The 25,592-nt window shown below is 44.8% G+C and overlaps 1 protein-coding gene across 1 annotated transcript in view; it reads right to left on the minus strand.

The window, feature by feature from the left end:
- ABTB3 (ankyrin repeat and BTB domain containing 3) overlaps window positions 1-9,097 on the minus strand; it is a 327,499-nt gene extending 318,402 nt beyond the window's left edge. The window contains exon 1 of the mRNA XM_055574802.1: window positions 7,425-9,097. Coding sequence (XP_055430777.1) covers window positions 7,425-8,574 — 1,150 coding nt within the window. The 5' untranslated portion in view covers window positions 8,575-9,097. The remainder of the gene's footprint in view (window positions 1-7,424) is intronic.
- Window positions 9,098-25,592: the final 16,495 nt, after the last annotated feature.

Consider the following 25,592-nt stretch of genomic DNA (forward strand, 5'->3'; position numbering starts at 1 on the left):
TTTGCAATCCCATGGACTCTATGTAGCCCACCAGGCTCCTCTGTCCACGGGATTCTCTAGGCAAGAAACCTGGAGCAGGTTGCCATGCCCTCCTCCAGGGGATCTTCCCCACCCAGGGATCAAATTTGCATCTCTTATGTCTCCTGCATTGACAGATGGGTTCTTTACCACTAATGCCACCTGGGAAGCCCAAAACAATCCTTGGGCCCCTTAAAGTTCAAGGCAAAAACTAGATTACTAGATTTAGAGCCTCAAAGAGGTCATATTCCCTAAGACCCATTTCAAGGGTGGCCAAGAAGCATCAGGAACGATATTCCTCCTACAGAGCCACAAGTTTGAAGAACAATTAACTGGGAAATTGCTCTCAGAGAGCAGAAGTGAGGCTTAAGCAAGGAAACCTCACCCATGGTCTGCTTGGCAGATTTCATAACTACTAGGGGCCAGTGACTTCTGTGTATCTCCCACTGCTGCCTTTTCCTAATGGGTTATCGTCCGATACAGGCACAGAGGGGAAGATAATGAGTTTCTTTTGGATTCTGGGTCCCTGAACCATGAGGAGCCACATTCAACTCCATGGATAGGACAGGAATTCGCCCAAAGATCCAGAACTTCAAGTTGAAAGTAGTGACTGGATAGAACATGAGGATCTTCCCTTAGAGGAAGGGAACCATGTTTTGTGTCTGAAAAGAAGGAAGCAGAGATATTTGGTGGCCAGAGGGCCCGTGACATACCTGGCCAGTGATATACAAACATGATGATGAAGGCTCCTTTCAGGCTTAGCCCATAACACCGTTCTTAAGATGCCCCACGCTCTCCTTCCTCTACCTACGGGCTGGATAAATGTCCAAATAAGGCCCTAAAGGCCACAGGTTGAAGGTAAAGAAAGCACTCTCTCCATCAGTCTTGGTATTCAAATGATACTCCAGTTCACTCCCACCACACTCCTCTCCCAATCAGTCGTTAGTGAATAAGAAATGACTAGTCAGCCATTAAAAAGAATACATTTGAATCAGTTCTAATGAGATGATGAAACTGGAGCCTGGTATACAGAGTGAAATAAGTCAGAAAGAAAAACACCAATACAGTATACTAACGCATATATATGGAATTTAGAAAGATGGTAACGACAACCCTATATGCGAGACAGCAAAAGAGACACAGATGTATAGAACAGTCTTTCAGACTCTGTGGGAGAAGGCAAGGGTGGGATGATCTGAGAGAATAGCATTGAAACATGTATATTATCATATGTGAAACAGATCACCAGTCCAGGTTCGATGCATGAGATGGTGCTCAGGGCTGGTGCACTGGGATGACCCAGAGGGATAGGATGGAGAGGGAGTTGGGAGGGGGGTTCAGGATGGGGAACACATGTACACCCATGGCTGATTCATGTCAATGTATGGCAAAAATCACTACAATATTGTAATTAGCCTTCAATTAAAATAAATAAATTTTTAAAAAAAAGAAAGAAATGACCTTCTATTGTGTTAAGCTAAGATTTGGAGGTTGTTTTTTATAACAGCTAATGTAACTATAACAATTATAATATATAGCACTCTTCGAACGGTGCTTGGCATATAATAAACACTGCACAAGTGTAGCTATTACTATTATAAAACCTATTTTACAAATAGGGAAACTTACGGGTGTGTCTGACTCCCAAGTCAATTACTATTTTATATTTACTTCTCAGTAAATGATAGCCAGATCCATTTTATAGGTAAGTTTGGTGTCTGGCTCAAGGTCACAAATAACAACAGATCCAGAATTAGAGGCCTTTCTTAACTATTCAAAGGCCATTAGCCACCCCACCCCTTAACCCAGATCTCCAGGTTGGTCCCCTATTGTTTTATTTTGTTGTTATTTTTATGGTGTGTTTCAGGAAACACTCTACTTACAAATACTCCAGCACTGAACTGGTGAATCTGAATAGAAAACCAAGCAACCCTCCACTGACCCAAATTTCAAGTTTTAATTTACATTGAGTTAGTTAATTAAAAACGTGCTCTGTGAGCATAGACACTGACATGGCTGGCTGCTGAAATTGCTTTTGCAGTTCTTCACAAAAAGCTGGGTTTCTTATGGTTTCATCCAGCACAGCAACCCTGTACTATGGAATAACTCAATCAGCTCGGGGGATCTGAGGGAAGATGGGTAGAGGGGGTGGATTTGGGGGATGATGGGTGGGCCAGGAAAACAGCTGAGTAAGCATTTGATCTATGGAGCAACAGAAAAGCAAAAGACCTGAACACCAACTTACCCACCAAACCAGGGTTGGTGAGGTGAGGGCTCATGTTAATTAGTGTTTATAAAGTGATTGGGGATCCCAGAAGTGAATGAGACTATTCAAAATCCCCTTATTATTATTATTAACCAGTCTGAATAATCTGTTTTTTAAGGAAGCCACTATTATCGAGTGCCTAGTATGTGGCAGTTACTTTCACACATCTGATCTAATTCTTTTAATCACCCTATGTGGTAGGTTTGGGTTTTCTTCCTTTTTTATGTATTTTTTGGTTTTGCAATCCTCACTCTGCAGATGAGAAAAACAAATTCAGCAAAATTAAGTCACCTGCTAAAGATTGGCAGAGCTGAAATCTGAGGTTAGACCTTTCTAAGTGTAAAGCCCTTCTCCCTTTCATCACACCACACTGCCTCCTGCAATCTTCTCTTCAAATTCTTTCTGCATTTAAAACAAAATTCCATCCAAGGATGCCTATGGCTCTTTTTATGTCTTATTTTTTACTGAAATGTAATTTTCAATACAGTGAAACACACATATCTTAAGTTTACAATGCAATGCATTTTGACAAAGGCACATACCTCTGAACCCACACCCCTATCAACAGAAGGACATTTCTATCACCCAGAAAGCTCCCTGGTGCCCCTTCACTAATGATGCCTTTTTTTTTTTTTTTTTTAAAGAAATACAGTCAATAAAATGAGCTACTTTCCTTTGATCAAGCAATCTATTTGTGACCTTCGCAATGAGGCTGCACATGAGGTTAATCTCTGAGGTGGGCGCACTGACTTATTTGATGCTTTGAATATCAGGAAGGAAGATTCAAATAAAATTCTGCACCCTGTTGGTTCCATCCACATTGAACACATGGATAAGACAAAGATAACAGGTACCATTCTGCCTGAATTATATGACTACCATCACCATTTTGGCCCCTAAAATATGTCATGCACCAGACTGTAATATTTATACAAATAATTTCATTTAATCCTCATAATTATTACCTCTACTTTACAGCTGAGGAATTTGGGCTTAGAGTGATTAGGTATGATACATAAGAACACACAGCTAGAAAAATGTAAGCCTTGAAATTCAAATCCAGGATACCTGATTTCACAGGCTTTTACGAGTGAACTCCGGGAGTTGGTGATGGACAGGGAGGCCTGGCGTGCTGTAATTCATGGGGTCACAAAGAGTCGGACACGACTGAGCGACTGAACTGAACTGAATTGATGGGTAAATTTTATATCTCAAAGATGTAATGGGCTAGTTATAATCATTCAACAAATAGTACCCAGGATTTACTGAGTGTTAGGTGCTGTGCTGAGTGATATGGAGAAAGATACAAAGATGATAAAGATACAGTCTCAACTGTTAGTGCCACAGTGCAATGGGGAGTCACTTAGAGCAAAGTCAGGGCCAAGATTCCCACAGGATGGGGAAAGGGCTGTGGAAGGCCTAGGTTTTGGGGAGGAAAAAAGGGTTGCATCAAGGAAGGCCTCACAGAGATTCCAGAAAGACAGTTTTTGAACCAAGTCTTCAGGGATGAGTGGGAACTGGCCAGCTCTGATGGGGTTTAAGGTAAATGACTGCACAGACAATGGTGTGGTGAAGCACTTCTGTCTGTTCTTTATTGAGCTTTAGCAAAATCAGTCAAGCCAAATTTTAAACCCCTTACTGAAATGCAATCCTCACTGAGTTGTCTTATCTGTTTCCCCACATACTCTAAACAGCTGAGAGTCAATGAAAGAAAAAAACCAGCTTTGAAGAGTAAAACAGTCACCACAGAGTTCACACCCTAAGCTCACACGTGTGATTCTTGAGAGCCAGCAAGCCCTCACTGACGGCCAATTATCTTTTATTTTCTGAGTCAAGTCCCATGTGATCCATTTCCTGATTCTTCGGGTCATAGGTGCAGAAAATTAGAAAGGGGGACAGGTACAGAGATGGCAGTAAGAAGGGGCAACCAAGGTAGAAAGACTTGAAAAGATGATTCAAGGAATTCAGAATTCCACAGTTAGTTTCTGGATATCACTGTACAATATTATACAATAGCTTGCTCAACTCAACAGGCATCTAAGAAGCTGTGTACCAGGAGCTTAAATCCAGTTCTGCCCTGTACAGTTTGATAGGAACAAAAGGTGTATAAATTAAGATAGAAAGATTGTCAGGCTAAGAAGGGCCTCAGTTCAACTGCGTAGTTAATTAAGGGCAGCAAGGATGGCCTGAAGGCAGGGAACTCATCTGTTACTAAAGAGCAAGACATTTGTTTCCTGTGCCTCAATTTCCTCCTCTGTATAATGGGGATAATAGCAGTACCTTTCCAAGCGAATGCTGAGGGTTAAATGGGTCAATATACAGACTGGTATTGAATGCACGCTAGCTGTTATTAGCTTGTACCGCTACTTGCTCAGTGCCTAGATTTAGTAACTGCTCAATAAATATTGACAAACAAATGAATTCAAGAATGAATAAATGATGCTACTGAGTTAAAGGGGGAGAAAGATTATGTACGGCATGGGTTCCTTAATAACACTTGCAGATCAGAAAGAATGTCATGCAAAATAGTTAAAGAAACAGATTTGATGTTTAATGTATGTTTCAGATACCTAAAAAATTAATTGCTCATTTCTTACTGCTTCCTTCCATTTTTAACAAGCCCAAGGAAAAGAGATGGAGCGATCACAATGAAATTACAGTATATCTCATACTACAAGATGGTGGAAGGGGCCCTGAGACCTACGAGTTAAGCTCTGTGGTGTGGAAATGCTGCAATGGCAGCAAACCCCAACCACCACACACTCACCCTGCCCCAAACCAGCTCTGTGGTCTCCTCCTTCCTCAAATTATACTTGCTCCAAAAAGGATAAACACAAAAACTGTCTTTAAAAGATGCTAAAGATCATAAAAGTTAAACCAACTTGAAAAAATATAGAGGCTGCTAACACAGACAGACAGAGCCACAAGAGGACTTGGGAGTGTATTACAGATCTAGGCCTTCGTTATATAGAAGAGGAGACTGAGGCCCAGAGAAGCAAAGTGAGTTATGACCCACAGTCACAACTTCAAGAGAATGGCCAACTCAGAGGTGAAGCAGGGCACCCAGATTCCCAAGTGAAGTGAAAGTGCAAATGGCTCAGTCCTGTCCCACTCTTTGTGATCCATGGACTGTAGTCCACTGAAGCCCGGCAGGCTCCTCTGACCATGGAATTCTCCAGGCAAGAATATTGGAATGGGTAGCCATTCCCTTCTCCAGCGGATCTTCCCTACCTAGGGATCCAACCCGGGTCTCCTGCGCTGCAGGCAGATTCTTTATGTCTGAACCACCAGGGAAGCCACACTGGAGTCGAAAGGGGAATCCTTTTCTTCCCAAAGGAAACAGGAGTGGGAGAAGATTCCAGTCGGAACAGCAGATAAGGGTTGGGGGGCGGGGAGGTAAGAACAGGGGCGGTGGGCTCACGCCGGTGGGAGGAAAATTAAGTCTCTCTGTACTTTTTGTGGGGGCAGGGTTTCAAACAGAAATTATCCAGTCCAAAGCTCCTGGGTTTTACAGGTGAATCCTTATTCTCCGCCAGAAGAAACGCACACAAAGACCAATATCTTCTCCCAGGTGTTTCCATCTCATCAGGATTTCACAGGTACGGGTGGACCTGCATGGGAAGCCTTACAGGTACCCTCCCTTTAGAGGTTTCGCTCTCCAACAGGCAGCAGAGAGGGGAGGGCTTTGGCGAAGATGCGGGAGGAGTCTTGATGAGCATCGGGGGGGAATTGCCAACCTGGCCCCACCACCCACGAGCGCGCGCGCGCGCGCGCACTCACACACTTTTTGCTTCTTCCTTCCCCTCCCCCAACGATGACCAAAGCCAGGTGAGGGGACTGACAACTGGAGATTCTGTTTCCAAAGGGCTTCTGCTGGAGCTGCTTGCTTCTGAGCACACCCACAGAAACACGCGCGGACGCGCGCACACAGACTCTCACAAATACGCACACACTCCCATGCACACACTTGGCACCCCCAGAGGCCGGGCCGCGCCCGCTGCATCTCTGCTTAGGCCCGGGGAAAACGACAGGCAGCAACATGAATGAAATCTGCCCAGAAAGACTGCATTTCAGCTCCAACCAAGCGGCCTCCAGCCAAACCGCCGAATATGTAACAAAGTTTTATTTCGCTTTTGGAGTCTCCAGTTACACTTCTACCATTTCCTGTGGAAAATTGAAGCTTTGAAGTGTCTAGCTCCGGCTTTCGCAGACAGGCAGGACCGCCAGCTCGAGCTCTCGAAAACAAACGCCCCGGGTCCACCCCCTCCGCCACCAGAACTGCAGGTTCAAACCCACCCAGCTCCGGCCTTCAAAATAGGGGATGCGGAGAGGAATGACAGAACCTGCTGGAAACCACCTCTTAAACCGGCAGTCTCCCCGGAACTCCGCCCCACTCCCATCCTGACGGGATCCCTTAAGCCAAGTGGTGACAGCCGCAGCTCCCAGACAGCCAAACAGCGGCAAGAGCTGGGAGGTCTCCATCAGGGGGGTTGTCCATTGCTCAGCGCCCACCAGCTGTGAGCTCTGGCCTCAAAAACTGCCCCAGAAAAATTGCCCGTTCCACCCTCTCACCACGTACACCTTTTCCCGACTGTTTCTAGGCCGAGTGAGCCCTCAGTCTGCCTTTACAGCCATGGGGCGTCTCCTTCACCAGCTCACCGACGGCGTCCCGAGGGCGCCGGGAAGCAAGCCGAATCGGGCGGCTGAGGGAGAAAAGCGTCTCCTCCCGAGTTCCAGGGAGCCAAACTCCTTCGCCCGCGTATTTGTCATCTTTAAAGTCAAAAACAAAAAACAAAAACCCCACAGGGCTCTGGCAGAAATGTATACTAGGCGCAAATGATCGCCCCACAAAGTGGCGCTGTGTTCTGCCTGCAGGAGGCAGCCGCGGCTCCACCCGGAATCGCGGGCGGAACCGCAAGCTCTCTAGCTTGGGACGCTACCAACCGCGTAAAGTACGCGCAGCGCATCCCGAAAGCAGGAGGCACTAGGTGGGGTTTCTGGCCGTCTTCAGATCGGCGGTCCCCTCAGAGGTTTAAGAGCAGCAGGCGGCCGAAAGGACGCGGGAGGGGACCGAAGGGCCAACTTACGAGAGAGTTGGACGCGTTGGATGGGAGGGGGCGGCACCCGCGCGACCACTTACCGCTGGCGTTCTTCCCGCAGATGAGGTGCTGGTAGGGCTGCAGCAGCCCCCAGATCTCGGAGTCGTTGTTGACCGTGTACTCCAGCGTCTCCACGGTGAACTTGGGCGCCTCGTGGAGCGCGTGGTGGTGGTGGTGGTGGTGGTTGGCGGCGGCTGCCGGTGGGGCTGCGGCGGCGGCAGCAGCAGCAGCAGCGACGGTCGGCGGGGCGCAACAGCTGCTGCCTCCGCTGGCGCTGCTGGCTGCGCTGCAGGCGCCGCCGCTCGCCGCTCCCCCTCCGGGGACCTCCCGCTCCTTATCCGCCACGGGGGCTGTTCCGGGGCCCGAGCCTTGGCCTGGGCCGGAGCTGGAGCCCGGGCCCGGGCCGCTGCAGCTCCTGGGCAGCCCGGAGGCCACGACCCGCGCGTAGATGTCCCGGAATAGGCTCTCCATGCAGGCCGTCAGGTAGATGGCTGCGTGCTCGTGGATGCGCAGCGCCACGCGGCTGTCCACCATCCAGCGGTACACGCGGCCCACAGAGAAGGTGAGGCCGCAGCGCGCCGATTTGCCGCGGCCCAGGCGGTCGCCACCGGCACTGCTCATGTTGTAGAGGGACAGCGCGGCCAGCGCGGCCGCCGTGCAGTGCGCCGCCAGGCCCCAGGACAGCACGATCTCCATGGCGCTCTGGATCTCATACTTGGTGCACTTAGCGAAGCGCAGGCTCAGGCGCTGTGCCTCCTTGGCGATGCGTACCAGCGCCCGGCTCACCAGCGTCGACAGCTTGGCCAGTGCGTCTTTAGGCAGGCCGCCGGGGGCCACCGGGCCTGCCCGGGGATCCCGTGAGCGCAGGAGCAACGCCTCCAGCTCCTGGAGGGTCCAGGGGACCTCGTCGAGGTCCGGCAGCAGCCGCGAGCAGTGCTGGCCGGCACAATCCAGCCCCTCGGAGTCTTCCACCAGGGCAGTGTTGACAGTGTCAAAGCTGTTGTGCCGGCTGTGCATGGAGTCAGTTAGAGGCGGCCAGCAGCTCCCGCCATACGGGGACGCCGGGTGCGAGTCGGAACAGCACAGGGACAAGTTGGAGGAGCGCACTGAGTCCGCCGCGCCACCATAACCCGAGTCCAGCGTTAGATCCTCCAGCGTCCGCACCACCGGCTTCTTACCTCTCCTGGCCATCGCTGCGCCACTTCATGCCGCCGGGAAGCCGAGGGGAAGGAGCAGCGAGGAGCAGCGGGCGCCGGGGCGCGGGAAGAGCCGAGTCAGCGCCGCCTCGGCTCACTTTTCCACCAGCCGCTGCTACCAAGTGTGACTACTTTCGGATGCCTCCCCGAGCCGTCGCCGCTGGAATCCACAGGGCACACCAGGGAGTCATCTTCCAGAGCCCAGGCCGGATCTGGGGCGCGCTAAGGAGCGAGCCAGGCCGGAGGAGAGGCTCACGCCGGACTCGCCCCTTTCTTCCAAAATAAAATAAAAGTGTCTGATCCGCTCCCTACTGGGCCGGGCTGGGCGCAGAAGCCGCTGGACGCCGGCCTCGGTGTTCGTAGGACGGAAATTTACTCAGATGCCGCCGCGGCAGCAGCTCCGCCGGCAGCTGGCTCTTGGCTCTCGGCTCCCCGGTTCCCGGTTCCCGGGCCGGGGTTCACTCCGTGTTCGCCCTCCTGGCACGGAAGAGCAGCAGCGACCGCGGCGGCTGCAAACCCTACCGAACCCCGCAAGCCGTGAGCAGCCAGCAGGGCGGGCGTATGTAAAGCAGGGCCGGCGGAGAGCCAATGGGATTGGAGGATGCTAATTATCTTTAAAAAATATATATATATATATATATATATATATATATATATATTCCTCCCCTCCACGCAGCCCCGCCCCTCAAGCACGCCCCCGACCTGGGACCGAAGCTGCAGGAAGTGGTGAGCTGGGGGCCTGAGAACTAGAGGTGGGTGTGTGTAGGGGGCAGTGGGAGCTTAGAAACGCGGATGATTATTAGAAAAGCAGGATGATTATCCCTGCTGTCCCTGCCCTTCAGGCTTCGGCTTTGATACCAGACCTGGAGAAGGGTAGGTTGGGTAGGTTGGACAGGTGACCCACCCACCCACCGAGTTGTGCTCCCCCCAGCGGTTCACAATGTGTCTGCTTGGGGTCGCTTTATGCGCTTGGGTTTCGGATTTCACTTTCCTTTTTCTTTCTCTAGTACACAAAGTATGTTTTTTCTTCCTCTCCTGCCTCCCCCACCTTCGGGTCCCCAAAACAATTAATGCTGCCCTCTTTCAGACCCAGTTTGCCAGAGTGGAGATAAGAAACCAGACAAGCAGAGGGATAAGGAATGGACAAGGCTGGAAGGCTGTCTCTGGACATTAGCCGACAGCCACCAGTTCACCTCGTGAACTACATTCCTTTAGTACCCAGGAGGACCCTGAGTCCGTCCTTCAAGTGCCTGGGGGTGGACTGGATGGAGGGCTTGCTGTGGTTTAGTCGCTAAGCCCTGTCGCACTCTTTTCGACCCCATGAACTGTAGTCCCCCAGGCTCCTCTGTTCACCGGATTTTCCAGGCAAGAATACCGGAGTGGGTTGCCATTCCCTTCTCCAGAGGATCTTCCTAACCCAAGGACAAAACCTGCATCTCCTGGTTGGCAGGCAAATTCTTTACCACTGAGCCACCTGGGAAGTCTCACTTTGACATTCTGGTGGGTATAGTTCCAGACAGCTCAAGAGTTGTTTTTTGTTTTTGTTTGTTTGTTTGTTTTTTTGTTTTTTTAACTAAAGAGTGATCTATATGCATGTCTTAATTGCATTTATGTCCAATAGTATTGTCCTGTTAATTGTCCCCATCCACCAGGGCAGAAACCAAACCTTATTCACCTGGGGATCACCAGTCCCACTGTCTCTGCCAGAGGGTAGGGGACTCTCCTGCTTTGGCTTCCTCTGAGTTTCTAGCTTAAAAATGCCCTTCTAGGGAAGGTAGCCCAGATCCTTCATGTTACAAAACAAAATTCAACTAAGTAAATTTTAAAGCTCTTATTGGCTTTATTCAACCATTTGCAAATCTGGCAGTTCTGCATGTAGCAGATGGAAAGGAGCTTGGAAGAGCTGTAGGAAATGAGAGACTTACATAGACAGAATGGAGAGGGAACAAGGAAGTTACACCAGGCAAAAGAGAAGGTTGGTTATTGCTAGGTTGCTTTCCTCTCGGGGATGGCAGGGGGTCTAGAAGGTAGATTACTTAACTATTGCTGCTCAAGTGATTTCTGATTGACTAGTTTAAGATTCCATTTCTGGAAGAGCCAGGTGGAGCTTAGCATGCCGCTAAGTGGCTTCAGTTGTGTCTGACTCTTTGCACCCTATGGACAGTAGCCCACCAGGCCCTTTGTCCATGAGATACTCTAGGCAAGAATACTAGAGTGGGTTGCTGTGCCCTCCTCCAGGGGATCTTCCCAACCCAGGAATTGAACCTGTGTCTCTTATGTCTACATGCATTGGAAGGTGGGGTTTTGTTTGTTTGTTTTTTACCACTAGTGCCATCTGGGATTCCATTTGGGGCCTGGTGTCTTTTTAACACTCGGTACTGTCTTGGGTGTTTCAACGCCTCTGCCACTTCTGAGGCTGTTGATTTCTGGGCCCTTGTAACACTAGGTTGCTGCAGTCTGGTTACTGGTTAGATTCCACACTGAACTACAGATTCCCCAGGCACAGGCTTGACACAGAGGAGGCAATATTTGTTGTACATTGGTGAAGGAAGGACATGCTTTTGAACTGCTGGTTCAATTATGGATTTTCCCAGATAACCCAGTCGATTGTCTGATGTCTCTCATCTCTGTCAGCCCAAATCTACCATTACTCATCCCTTCACCCTAATAAATAACCCTTCACCCTAATAAATGACCATTACCCTGTAGCTACCGTTCTAATATCTATGCCCATCATCTCTTTCTGTTGACTATTACAATATTCTACCAACTGGTCTCCTTCTCTCCTGCCTCTTCTTCACCAAACCATCAAGTCCAAGAATCTTCCAAAATCCCAGTTCTCATCTTATCTTATAAGATAAGATCTCATCTTATCTCATCTCATCTTCCTGTCTTGTAGTAAATTCAAAGGCTCTCATTTGCCTTGCAGATAAATAAAATTTATATTGGCTAGCTGGCCTTCAGGGATCTCATTCTGTTCTCAGACTTTTTCCATAATATTCCAAACCTTTTAAAAGAGATTGTGATAGTTAATTTTATGTGTCAGCTTGAGTGCGCCACAGGTACCCAGATTAAACACTGTTCTGGGTATTTCTTTGAGAATGTTTCCAGGTGGAATTAGCATTTGAATTGATGGACTCAGTAAACTACTCTCTCCACTGGGGTGGTTGTTGTTCAGTCACTCAGTCGTGTCCAACTCTTTGCGATCCCAAGGACTGCAGCACGGTAGGCTTCCCTGTCCTTCAACCATTGTGGCTGAGCATCATCCAGTCTGCAAAGGGACTGAGTAAAACAAAAGGTAGAGAAAGGAAGAATTCATTACTCCCCAACCTCCACCTCCCTGAGCTGGGACATCTCATCTCCTTCAGCCCTTAGGCTGGGATTTACATTACCTGCTCCCCTGGTTCTCGGGTCTTTGGACTTGGACTGAAGTATACCAGCAGCTTCCCTGGGCCTCCAAGCTTGCAAACGTCAGATCATGAGACTTCTCATTCTGCACTATTACATGAACCAATTCCTCATAATAAAACTTTCTCTATATGTATTTTTTCACATACCATTGACTACAAGGATACACAGTCTTCAATGATCTGAAAACTGCTTTGTTCTCTAGGCTCTCTGTCATCACCCTAGCCTCCTGAAAACATATTCAGTCACATAGACACATGATGCACTCACACACCCACACAGATATCTGCACACACATGAACATACAGATACAAAGACACACATACACATACACACACACCTTTATTCTAACCATACTGAAATCACTTGCTGATTTTCCAAGTTAACATGTTGTCCCTTGCATCTGATAAGTCTTTGCAGAGGTTCTTTCCTTGGCTCACTCTGCTCAAGGACACTTGTCTTCCTCTTCTGAATCTGGCAAGCCTCATCCTCTAAGATTCAGCTCCAAGAGTACTACCACAGCAAAGTTTTTCCTGACGCTGCCTCCTGTCTACCCAGCCCTGACTTGGGAAGATGCCTCCATCTCTGTTGTTTGGGACTGGTTCTCAGAGCCCTTTCTCTTCTCCTCTGCATGTTTCCCTGGTGATCTCATCCACTTGTATGCCTTTGACATGACATTGACATTGAAGTCGCTCAGTCGTGTCCGACTCTTTGCGATCCCATGGACTGTAGCCTACAAGGCTCCTCCGTCCATGGAATTTTCCAGGCAAGAATACTGGAGTGGGTTGCCATTTCCTTCTCCAGGAGATCTTCCCGACCCAGGGATCAAACCCAGGTCTTCCGCATTGTAGGCAGATGCTTTACCATCTGAGCCACCAGGGAAGTGTTTCCACCTATGTGCAGATACTGCTTGAGTGATGACCACTCAGAATGTAGGCAGCAAGAACCCAAGAAGAGCTCATGCACAGGGAAGAAAAGAGATGGAATAGGCTTCACATTTATTTATTTTTTTCCTATGGCACCAGGTCAACTTGGGTTCCATTAATGCCTGTGCCAATTTTCCAATCAAGTACCCTGAATTCACTCATCAATTTGTTTTATTCTGTCTTTCCTTGCCTGTGGAATGCACAAATAATCACACCCATCTTTTGGGGCAACTAGAGGTTAAATGAGATTTCTCCATACCTAGGATTTAACACAGTGTTCCACACGTGATAATTACCCTATGTACAATGTTATTATCTTCTTCATTTCCCTACTTTTCTGCAATAAACACATTACTTATAGAGTAAAAAAAATGACAAATGTTACATATAAAATCCAAATGATGCTTCAAGGCTGGGCTGAAATGTCAGCTTGTCTAGGAGGCTTAGCCATATCTTAGTGAACCTACTGCTGCCTGTTACACTGTAGATACTCATATGCCTCCTCTCACCTTCCAGAAGACACACTCCTTGAAAGCTGGGATCTTGCCCCCAACATGGTTCAGTACTAATGAGCATGTTCCTTGTAAGTAGGGATAAACCAAAGCATATGTCTATTTAGTTTACTGGAATAGATCATTAATGATAATGTTAAGTACTGAGGGCACACCACCCCAAGCACTGAGAAAAATAAAGACAGCAACCAAATGTTCAGTATTAGTCCCATACTATCAGAAAAGTCAGCATCTGCAAAAAAAAGTCTAAAGAAAGTTCAAATCTTCCCAAATTCCATCTCACAGAAATCAACACTAATGACTTGTGTTTCCTTCATATCTATTTTTTCCTCATCTTTTGCTTTTAACAGATATATTTTGACAGAGTTGGAATTGTTCTATAATTTTGCATTTTGATTTTTCCTTAAGAAATTTCCACCAGCTTGATATTATAATCATTTCCCTGTGCTAGTAAATATTCATCCAAAATATTCTATTTTGTGTAACTACAAAATATTCCGACATGTTTATACCTTAACTGGTGGGTTGATTCCCCCATTTGGTTGTTTTTCTGTTTTCTAACTGGGATAAGTAATGCGAGGATGAACCTCTTTGTACATAAATAACTCTTCATCAAAGCTAGAAGTGTTATTGATATCTATGTTATCTTTGGAGAAATGCACATCAACAATGAACATACATTAAAGATTTTTTAGGGATTTCCCTGGTGGTCCAGTGGCTAAGATTCCATGCTCCCAATACAGGGGGTGCATGTTGATTCCCTGGTTCAGGGATCTAGATTCCTCTTAAGGATTGACATGTTGCAACTAAAAAAGATCCCACATGCTGTAACTAAGACCCGCCCAGCACAGCCACATAAATAAATATCTTAAAAAAAAAAAACACAGAAATTAAATTACTGGGGTTATTTTGCCTATCAGATTAGCAAAGATTTATAAAGTCAGTCATGATGAATGGGTGTCATGATGGGACCTAAACTGGGGCGATATTTTGGGAGGGCAGTCTGTCGATATGTATCAAAATGTCAGTGTGTACTCACTGTGGTTTCTCAGAAATCATATCTTCTGATATTATCTAAGGCGATTCTTGTGAATTTTTCAAAAATATACAGGATGTTCTTTGTAATGCTGTTTTAACAGAGGACTTGGGGAAACAACCTAAATGTCTTTCAATAGGGCCTGATGAAATAATTATATTAATTCAGATAAGGAAATATTTAGAGGTCTTGAAGAATAATGATGATCTTTCTTTCCATAGCATATTGGGAAGTGAAGAAATTTTTGAAAATAGGTCTTAGAATTGCATATTTAATATGATCCCATTTATGTAAAATGTTTTATATAGAGCTAAATATGTATATAAATATGTAAACTTGCCTGAAAGGTTGGAAATAATAGCTATAACTAGTTTATTGGATTTCTGAAGATTTTTTAAAAGGAGTTTTATTGATTCTAGTTCCATTCCTGGTGTCTCCTTCTTCTTTTGTTTTCTGATTTTTAAAAAAGTTTCTGTTTATACTTCTGAAGTTTTTACAATAAACAGGTATCATTTTACCAAAGCCAGAAAGCTGTTTTCCAAAGAAAATTAAATAATTTTCTGCCCATTATTCTGAAGCCTACCTGTCAATCAAAGCATTAATATAATCTTTCACTCTTCAGCATTCTGGAAACCAAGCAGCAAGCATAGCAACCAACCCAACAACCATAATGTGAACCAGCCTCGTTCAGCTGGGGTCACACGTGTTGAGAGCTTTATCACATGCTTTCTATGCATCTACTGGGTAGGAACAAACAAGGCCATTTGGTTTGGAAGCCTGGCTTCATTGCTTTCTACCCATGTAATCTTGAACAAGTTCTTTAGCCTCTCTGTGCCTCACCAGGCCTCTATTCTTTGTCTTTAATTGGGGATAATAACAATACCTCGATAGGTTGACTGTGAGGACTAAATGAGGTCATTAGAACACTGTCTGGCCCGCACTGTAAATGCTCAACTAGTGTTGGTTACTTCTATTATGGGTCAGGCACAGTGCTTGTCACTGTGGGCAATAGGGACTCAGCTTTCCTTCTGAGTACTACCCTTGTTGAGCTTCTAGTTGAAACAGAGACATTAATAAGAGCTGCAAGTGCAGCGAGTTTCCAGATAGGGAAGTTCAAGAATTACACACATGAATTAACAGATTGTGTATGTTTCACTGCACTATTTCTGAGCGAGCCCCTGGCAAACATCAGCTATTTCTTGGGTACATAGTGAATGTGTATAAAGCTCAGCAATGATCCCTTTGCTGTGTGTGTCTTTGTGAGTGGAAGACTCTGTCATTAGGTAGAAGACTATTGATGAGTCCACCCCAATTTCAATCTGCTCCACATCAGTGTGAAGTGAAAGTCACTCAGTTGTGTCTGACTCTTTGCAACCCCATGGACTATACAGTCCATGGCATTCTCCAGGCCAGAATACTGGAGTGGGTAGCCTTTCCCTTCTCCAGAGGATCTTCTCAACCCAGGGATCAAACCCAGGTCTCCCGCATTGCAGGTGGATTCCTTGCAGCTGAGCCACAAGGGAAGCTCCACATCAGAAACGGACATATATGCCTACTTCTTCTGAACTTTCTCCTGAAAGAAAGAATCACAGTCAACATAACGGCTTGCTCATTTGTCGAGTGGGACTAGGTCACACAATGCAAAGAACTTTAAAGAAGTAACTTTTCAGCAAGAGCTGTAAATCAGCTCTGAGAGCAGATCCCAGTGAAATCATGGCCCTCTCAGCATTGATTCTTCATGTCTTAGGGTCATGCAGCCTTTGACAAATGGGTAGAGCTGCATGCATGTGGATAAACATGATTCATATTCAATTGGTATACTATATCTGGGGTTCACTGATCTAAAGATTCCACCTGTAGTTGTCAGAATTGTACATTAATATGATAATCATTACAAACCCTAACACTTTCTGAGAATGTACTTTGTGCCAGACAACAGTTTTAAGCATTTTACATGTACCTACCCCGTCAGCATCCCCACTTTATTGATGAGAAAAATGAGGTGCAAAGAAGCTGAGCAATTTACCCAAAGTTGAAGGGCTATAAAATGTGGACACAGAATTTTAACCCAGACATTTCAACTCCAAAGTCCAGTTTCTGAATCAGTACCACAGCACTGTGTGTGCCAGGGGAGACCTGAAGAAGGGGACCCTAACCCAAGGTGGGTGGTCAGAGATGGCTTTCTGGAAGAAGAGACTTGGATGGTCAGACTTCGAGGATGAGTAGGAACTTACCAAATAGGGGAAATATCCCCCCAAAGCAGAAACACCACATACAAGGGTACGGGGTCAAAAGAGAACTGAGTTGTTTGTAGGAACTGGCAGAAGGTCATCGCTGCCTAGCTGAGAAGCAGAGGAAGGAATTTGTAAGATGACGTGGAGGAGGGAGGCACCCACCAGCATAAAGGCCCAGAGGGCATTTTGAGAAGTTTGGACTTAATTCTGAAACAGTTTAAGACCATAGTTGGCCAATATGCCTTGCCTCCCTGAAATAAAAAAATTAGTAGACCTATATAAGATTAACTATGAAAAGGAAAGAAGGGCCACAATCATGCAGAAACAACTTGCCCTATCCCCATCAGAACCCAGAGATTTTATAAAGAGCTGTAAATGGCATTCCCAAGCCAAAGGTCTTCCCTTTTCCCAGCTCCATAAACCTCTCTCTGTTCCTCCTTAGGAGCCGGGTGACATTGTTGGGTGAGCGGGGTAAAGTTTGCATATTATAGTCAGTCTGTCCTGTGAACAAAGCCCAGTTGCAGCCCTATCTGTGATTGTTCTTGACTTCTAGCTGCAAAACTGGGAAATAATGCTCATGTCAAATTTTCAGGTGTGTAACGTGCTTGGCTTATGTAGTTTAGTTTCCAGAAGAGGAAAAGAAAATACACAAACAATCCTGTATCCGTCAGGTTATGCTAGATAACGCTTCAATAGCAAACAATTCCCAAATTTCAACAGCCTAAAACAGCAAAGCTTTCTTTCTTGCTTAGGTCCAATGTGCAAGGTGGGTTGACAGGTTAACTACACTATTTACAGCGTTCACTTAGGGGCCCAGGCTCTTGGAAGCACCATCACTGCACATGCTTTCAAAATGTATGAGGCAGGAAAAGGAGAACAAAAGAACCACACTCTGAGTTTTAAAGTTTTCACCTGGAAGTGATACACTCATATTTCACTGGCTAATGCCATTCATACAGCTGTATCTAACTTAAAAGAACTTCAAAGCATAATCTCACAAGTACTCAGAAAGGGAACTGGAATATTTGTGAACAATCCTAATGGCTACCATGAATGTAGCTTCTGCTCCTCTGGGAGTGTTATTCCATAGGAGGACAATTTATTTGATTGATAGACTCTGGAGGAGCTGTTCTCTCCAAGTTCATTCTTTGCAAGCAGTCTGGTCAGTTAAAAGCTGAGGATGTTGGTGACAAGCACTGAGAAAGCAGTAGAGAGCAGAAAACAGTTGCTCGAGTTTCTGGACCCTCTGATGTGAGGGTTAAATGAGATAACAGATGAAAACTTCTCCAGAACACTTTCTACCACCCAACCCCCTGGACTTTCAAGGCTTAGCCAAAACTTGACTTCCTTGGGGAAGACTTAGGGGACCACCAGTACCCCTAGGCTAGGTCAAGTTCCCCTATTATCAGCTCTCATACCACATATACGTCTCTGTCAGAGCATGTACCCTAATTTTAATTTGCTTAATGTCTTTCATCCCAATTAGACGATATGATCCAAGAGTGTGTGGACCTATTTGTCTTGCTGGCTCTGTAAACCATATCACCTAGCACATAGTGTACCCAAGAAATGTTGTTGGATTGGTTGGATAGATGTCTTAGCACAGAATCTGCCCCTCAAATGATACTACCATTATTGTTATTCCACCTGTAAGTCTCCATCTCCTCACCAGATTATCTGATAGGGTATCACCAGGCAGTGACTCTGTGAAAAAAATGAAGTGAAAAAAAATGAGCCAGCCTCTTCTCCTCAGTGGCTTGTTGGTGCATTAATTGTTGCTGTTCAGTTCTTAAGTCTTGTCCAACTCTTTGCAACCCCATGGACTGCAGCACGCCAGCTCCCCTGTCCTTCACCATCTCCTGGAGTTTGCTCAAACTCATGACCATTGAGTTGGTGATGCCATCCAGCCATCTCACCTTCTATCACCCCATTCTCTTCCTGCCCTCAATCTTTCACAGCATCAGGGTCTTTTCTAGCATCATCAAAGTCCTCTACTAAAATGTAAACTCCCCAAGGAAAGGATCACTGCTATATCCCCAGCACTTGCTAGGCACTCAATACATGTTTGTTGATTGAATGAATGAATGGGTGGAAATTATACTATAATTCAAGCTAAGCATGTAGAAGAAGGAATTAAAATTCATTCCCCTTTCTTCTGTGTCTTCTCTTTTCAGATCCCACATCAGTGAGCCAATGAGGATTACTAGTGGGATCCAAGGCCCAGAATCAATCAAGTATTTCCTGAGTAATTCTATCTTCCTCCTTGTGGAATTCTAAAAATGGACAGATACAGTGCCTGTCCATTAGGAAATTCTGCTCTAAGTGGGGAGTCTAGCCAGGAAACAAAAATACTGTAGGAGTTTCAATCCGAAGGAATCTGATGCAAGTTCCAGAGGGGATGGGAGAGCTAAGGCACTGAATGGAACAGAAAGGAGACAAGGGAGGAAGTAGCAGCAGCAAGAAGCCTGTGCTATGTCCAGGATGGAGGGACAGAGAGAAGATGATGATATCAGAGACCTGAAGCCAAGCCATGTGGCAAGATCTAGAGCCACAGTGGAGGCCGAGCATGAGAGGTAGCTCCATGTTGGGAGGGGCAGCCCAGCAGGATCTGGGCTCATGAATGAGACATAGCTGTTGCCAGGAACACCACGCGTAGCAGGCAGAGAGGGGCAGAAAAACCCTGGACTTGCCCCTCTTCCTGCCTCCATCTTTTGCCAGTGCATCCCATTGGCCAAACCCATTAAGAAGCTGGAAGGTAAGGGAATTTGGGGAAGGCAGTTCTTACAATACAAAATAGGTGGGTATAAGCACAAACAAGCCAAGGACCAGCTCAGGAAGATAAGGTGATATTTCAAGATGCGTACTTATTATGGTATGTCTCTAAGTAATACTGCAGACTTTTAGAGGAGGAAGCTTTGATTCTGTCCCTTCTTCCTTCCCACTATTCTTACTCTGGTAAAATTGTTCATCACCTCCTGTTGAAACTGCTCCCAAAAGTCCCTCACTTTGCCTGCCCAGTGACAGTCTCATTTTCTCATACAGAAAACTCTGTTGCCTGGGTCATTTTTCAGAAGCAGCTCTCATCAGCATCAGAAAGAAGGAGCGCTGCTCTCTGTCCAGTCTTATTAGCTGCCATCTTCCTTGATTACCTCCCTCCTCACTACCAGAGAAGGAGTTATGGTTTCTTAAACACACTGTCTTTACTCATGCTCTTCCCTCTGTAGTGAATGGTCCACCAGCCCCTATTGTACTCCTATGGATCCTTCAAAGCCCATCTCAAATGGCACCACCTTAGTAAGAACATTCTTCCTATCTTCCTGCCCTATAAAACAAGCCTCTTTCTTTGCTTTTGCTTCTTTAAAGCATTGACTATGTAGCTCCATTACAGCCCTTATCAATAATTATTAGCTAATCTCAACATCACTGTCAGCAGCTATAGCAGCCTCTTGCTCTTTTCTCTCTGCAACAGTAGTTGAGAGTGTAGACTTGAGTGAAATAAGCTAGACAAAGACATATACTGTAGGGTATGTGGAATCTGAAAAATACTCTAGTGAATAAAACAAAAAAGAAGTAGACTCACAGATACAGAGAACAAAGTAGCGATTACCAATGGGCAGAGGGAACAGGGGAGGGCGAAGATAGAGGTAGGGAAAATAAAAGGGTTATTATGGGGTTATATGAAATCATGTGCATGGATCTTTTGAAAATGGTAAAGCACTAAAGAATTTAAAGAATCATTCAATAAAAAAGAAGTGTGGACTTGCGGTCATAAAGACTCAAACTCATGTTTGAGTATAAGTGGCTGGCTTTTAGTAAGTTTTTCATCTGTGTGCGTGCGTGCGTGTGTGTGTGTGTGTGTGTGTGTGGTGCACTCAGTGGCTTCAGTCGTGTCTGACTCTTTGTGACCCTATGGACTATAGCCCGCCAGGCCCCTCTGTCCATGGCATTCTATAGGCAAGGATATTGGAGTGGGTAGCCATTCCCTCCTCCAGGGGATCTTCCTGACTCAGGGGTGGAACCCAAGTCTCCTCTTTACAGGAAGATTCTTTACCCATTAAGCCACATTGGAAGCCCCTTTTCATCTCTGAATTTCTATTATTTTTTTGTGTAAGCAAAATCATAATGCCTCAGAATTTCATAGGGTTTTAGCAACATAAGGCAATGCACACTTAACACAGCCTGACATGTGAGGAGGCTCCAGTCAGTCAGTTCAGATCAGTTCCGTCGTGTCCGACTCTTTGTGACCCCATGAACCTTAGCGTGCCAGGCCTCCCTGTCCATCACCAACTCCCAGAGTTTACCCAAACTCTTAAATACCAACTAATCCTAATCTTTTAACAAAAAAAATTGAGATCATATTGTATATACTGATTTGTAAACTACTTTTTTCCTTAAAATATATCATTTTCCTGTCCTTATATATTTTTTTACATTTTCCCAGCTTTTCATTTTGAAAAATTTCATACAGACAGAAAGGTTCATAGATAAAAATAACCATTCTATTTACCCTTCACCCAGATTCACCATTGCTTTCTCTCTCTGTGAGATATTTATAAATATATATGATGTGTGTGTGGTGTTATGTTTTTTTCCGGAACCATTTGAAAGTAAGCTGTAAACATCAGTTCACTTTGGCAGGTATTCTACATTTTCCTACAAAGCACTTGTAGGAACTTGATCACACTCAAGAAACAGCACTGACACAATAACATTATCTAAGTCATATTTCAATTGTTCCCAAATGCCCTTTTAGTGGTTCTTTATGTCATTTGATGACTACATAGAATTCTACTAAATGCATGTCCAATAATGTGTTCAATGAATGTATTGTTGGACGTTTAGGTTCTTTTCAGTATTGCACAATTATACAGAGCTCTGAAAAAAAGTCTTTATAGTTGTTTTATTTATATATTTGACTTCTTATTTCCTTGGGGAAAATTCCTACCATGGACTTTGGCCCAAGGCAATGTAGCATTCTAATTCCTTAATGCATGAGGCTAAATTGCCCTCTAAGAAGACTCTGCCAAATTTATACCCCCTAGCCGTGTACAAGAGTGCCTGTCTCCAGTCCTTTGATACCACTGGCTATTATCATTTTTATTATTTATCAATTTAATAAGAGAAGTAATAGCAACTAGCATTTATGCACCACTCCTGATGTGCCAGGCACTATTCCAACTGTATGATATGAACTTGCCTCCCACTTACAATAACCCTATTACCTTCATTTTATAGATGAGAAAAATGAGGCAGCAACCCAGCCAGCCTGAATCCAGAGACTGTGCCGTTACTGACTTTATGCTATTACCTTTCAATATAGATCTAACATTTACTTAATCACCCTAGAAGTTGATTTTCTTCACTTATTTTTCTTTTATACTTTTGCTCACAAGAATTCCGTGTTTATGTCATTTCCTTTTTTTGGAGGGGGGGAATGGGGCATCCTAAGATGTTTGTCTTTTTCCTAATGACTTTTAGGAACTACTTATAGAGTAAAAATACTAAATTTTTCTCTGTCATATACACTGCAGGTAATTTTCCATGGCTTGCTCTTTTGCCTCTTTGTAGTTATTTATTTATTAGCTTAATATAAGGTTTTAATTTTCTCATAGTTAAGACTGGCAATTATTTTAATATCGATAACTCTCCCATCCTCTCAAGAGGATAAGTATTATCCTATCTTATACCTTCACATTTCAATTTTACATCTTCAATCCATCTCATTTCTCCATGTCTTCTCCAACACCGGCACCACCTTATTTATAAACCATATCCCAAATGCCTACCAGAGATAGAAATGGGACATGGTTTGCTGAGAGGTTGGTCCCTGGACATCTCCTACTTCATTAAATGTCTCATGCAATCCCAAGGAGCAATGCACCAAAGACAAAATGGGGTTGCCATTTCAGTGTTTCATAAACGAGGTACCTTCCTCCCCCTCAACCGCCCGGCCTGCGTTTCACCTAAAATATGAAACACTTGACATGTTAGGCAATTAAGACAAAAGTCCTGCTACCACAGGCTTTTCTGAGGCAGGCTATTGGGTGCAGAGTGGTGGCAGTTGAGGGGAAAGCATGCCAAGAATTCATTTCAATTTGAAAGACCTTTTCAGGGCTTTATTTGTTCCAAGAGTTCTTTAAACATTTTAAATACAGTCCGATGAAGTGTTTCAGGCACTGTTTCAATACCGATTATGTCTCCTCTCCTCTTGAGGACAATGCTTTGCTTCAATACGCATTACGGTTTTCAGCAAAGCTTTGATTTTAACATTAGCCAGTCCCATTCTTTCTCGCCTTTGCTCTTTGTCCAAATATTGTGGCTGAAACCATTACTCACAAAATGAAACAATTAGTGAATTTCCAAATACACTTCAGGAGAAATACAGCAGCCCCACTGCCCGAGTAACAGTTTGGTGCTTGCAGTGCCTTACAACACAGTGGATAATCAGTCAATGTTTGCTAAGTAAATTAGTGAAAGTGCACATGGGGTCCAGGAAAAGAGTAGCTCTTAAGTCTATAATGAACAAAGGGCGGCATACTCCGAAAATTTTGCAGGGGAGCTTAAGCCTTTAAAATTGCAACTTTAATTCATTTACTCATTTAGCTACTAAGAGAATTTTCCAATGTGTGTTCCATAAAACATTAGCTCTATGAAATGCGGAGCAAAAAAAAAAAGGAGTTTAAAAGTTAGAGACCCATACTCCACCTCTTAGAGATTGATGGTGCGCATTTGCATATTAAAGGCTCTATCTATTCCCTCAGAATACAAACACATCTAAATTAATTTAAACTCCATAAGGGCAGAAGTCAGGTCTGTTGTGCCCATTTATGTGTTCCAAGAGTGTCACATACTGCGGTAAGATATTTATTGAACTCTTGGTCTCCTGCTGATAAAGAATTACCCCCCAAACTTAGTGGTTTAAAACAAGAGTTATCATCTCACAGTTGTGGGTCAGGAACCCAGGCACAGTTGAAATGGGTCCTCAGCTCAGGGTCTTCCAGGCTGCAATCAAGGCGTTGAGTGGGCTGCAGTCACCTCAAGTCTCATTTGGGGAGGACCCAATTTCAAGATTAGCTATAGCTGTCGGAAGCCTGCAGGTCCTCACTGGCTATTGGCTGGAGGCTTCAGTTCTTTGCTCACAGCATGACAGCTGGCTTCTCTCTGAGCAAAAGATCAAGGGAAGATACCAGGATGGAAGCCACAGCCTTTTTATAACCTAACATCGGAATTAACATCTATCACTTCATCCATCACTTCTGTTTGTTAGATGTGAGTACATAAATCCTACCTACACCCAAGAGGAAAGGCTTACACAAGGGTGTGACTGTTGGGAGATGTGGTCACTGACCAGCTTAGAGGCTGCCTACCACAAAGAATGACTGAAAGAAGCCAGAGTTTTCCATACTTACTCAACCTCCTAACCTTTTTCAAGTAATAGTTTTTAACTTAGGAGGACACTTCAGGAAACATGCAAATCTAACTGAGTGCTTGATCCTAAGGCATAAGATTATTCTTTTAAAATATATGTGTGTGTGTGTGTTGACTGTCAACATTACCTCCTTGAAGAACTCAGAATTTAGCTAAATCTGAAGTGTCCTCTGACAATGCATCATCCTAGAAGAAGCAGACTTTGTTGATCAGCAATACAGATTCCAACTGACAAAGATGGGTTAGGATTCTGTCGTGTTGTAACTTTCTGATTGACCATCCTGTGTCCTCCCTCATGCACCTTCTTAATAGCACTAAACATGAACTACCCTTGGCCAGTGGGATGTTACCCTCAGGATTTTGAATTTTAAATGAGTCACATTAAATGCAGAACGAGTGGGCAAGCATTCATGGAAAAACTTGTATTGGAACTGGCAGAGTCATCAAAGCTGATCACAAATATAAAAATTCTCATTTTGGGTGCTTAGTAGAATTGCACTTCCCATGCTGTAAAAGATTAGGCTTTTGTCAGTTAGACCTGAGAGAAAGTAGTCTATATTATATTTTAAAAAGAAGCTGTAAGAGCTATTAGATTGGCTAGCCTTTCCCTTTTCCAGATTCTGGGATCATGGAAGCATGAGGCCTCTACTGGCGTGGGCCCACCACTGCAGACATATAATGGGAGTGAAGAATGAACCACTGTCCCCTAAGCCACTGAGACGTTGGGGCTGTTTATTACTGTAGCATAATCTCACTGATATAGTAGTCCTAGCAGCAAATGTCAGCATTCAGTGTCCAGCAGTGGTGCTGCCAGTGGTGGTAGTTTAATCAGCCATGATTTTGGTTGTATCTTTTCTACCTAACCTCACTTCCTTCCTGTCTTTATTATGAAGCTGGTTCTGTAAGTTATATCCTTCTAAGAAATCCCTTTCCTGCATAAATCACTCAGGGCAGTTTTCCATTGCTTGCAGCCCGAAACCCTGCCTAGTCAATTCTGTTTTATCCAATAGGAATCTATTAAGCCCAGAGTGCCCATCACTATCCTAACTCCAGGCAAGCTTATGATTGGAACTCAATAATGAATAAGACACACCTTATCTCAAGTAAGGCTTCCCTGGTGGCTCAGATGGTAAAGCGTCTGCCTACAATGGTGGGAGACCCAGGTTCGATCACTGAGTTGGGAGGATCCCCTGGAGAAGGACACGGCAACCCCACTACAATATTCTTGCCTGGAAAATTCCATGGATGGAGAAGCCTGGTGGGCTGTAGTCCATGGGGTCGCAAAGAGCTGGACACGACTGAGCGATTTCACTTTCTTTATCTCAAGCAATCTACAATCTCATTAAACAAATAATATGCAACAAGTTGAGAACTAAAGGAAACTAGTTAAGAAATCTGAAATAAGCCATGTGAACCTGAAGTTAAATGGTGGGTACTTTACCTAGAAATGTTCAGAAGAAACATACAGA

This window comes from Bubalus kerabau, chromosome 1 (assembly GCF_029407905.1).
Source record: "Bubalus kerabau isolate K-KA32 ecotype Philippines breed swamp buffalo chromosome 1, PCC_UOA_SB_1v2, whole genome shotgun sequence".
Classification (NCBI taxonomy): Eukaryota; Metazoa; Chordata; class Mammalia; order Artiodactyla; family Bovidae; genus Bubalus; species Bubalus kerabau.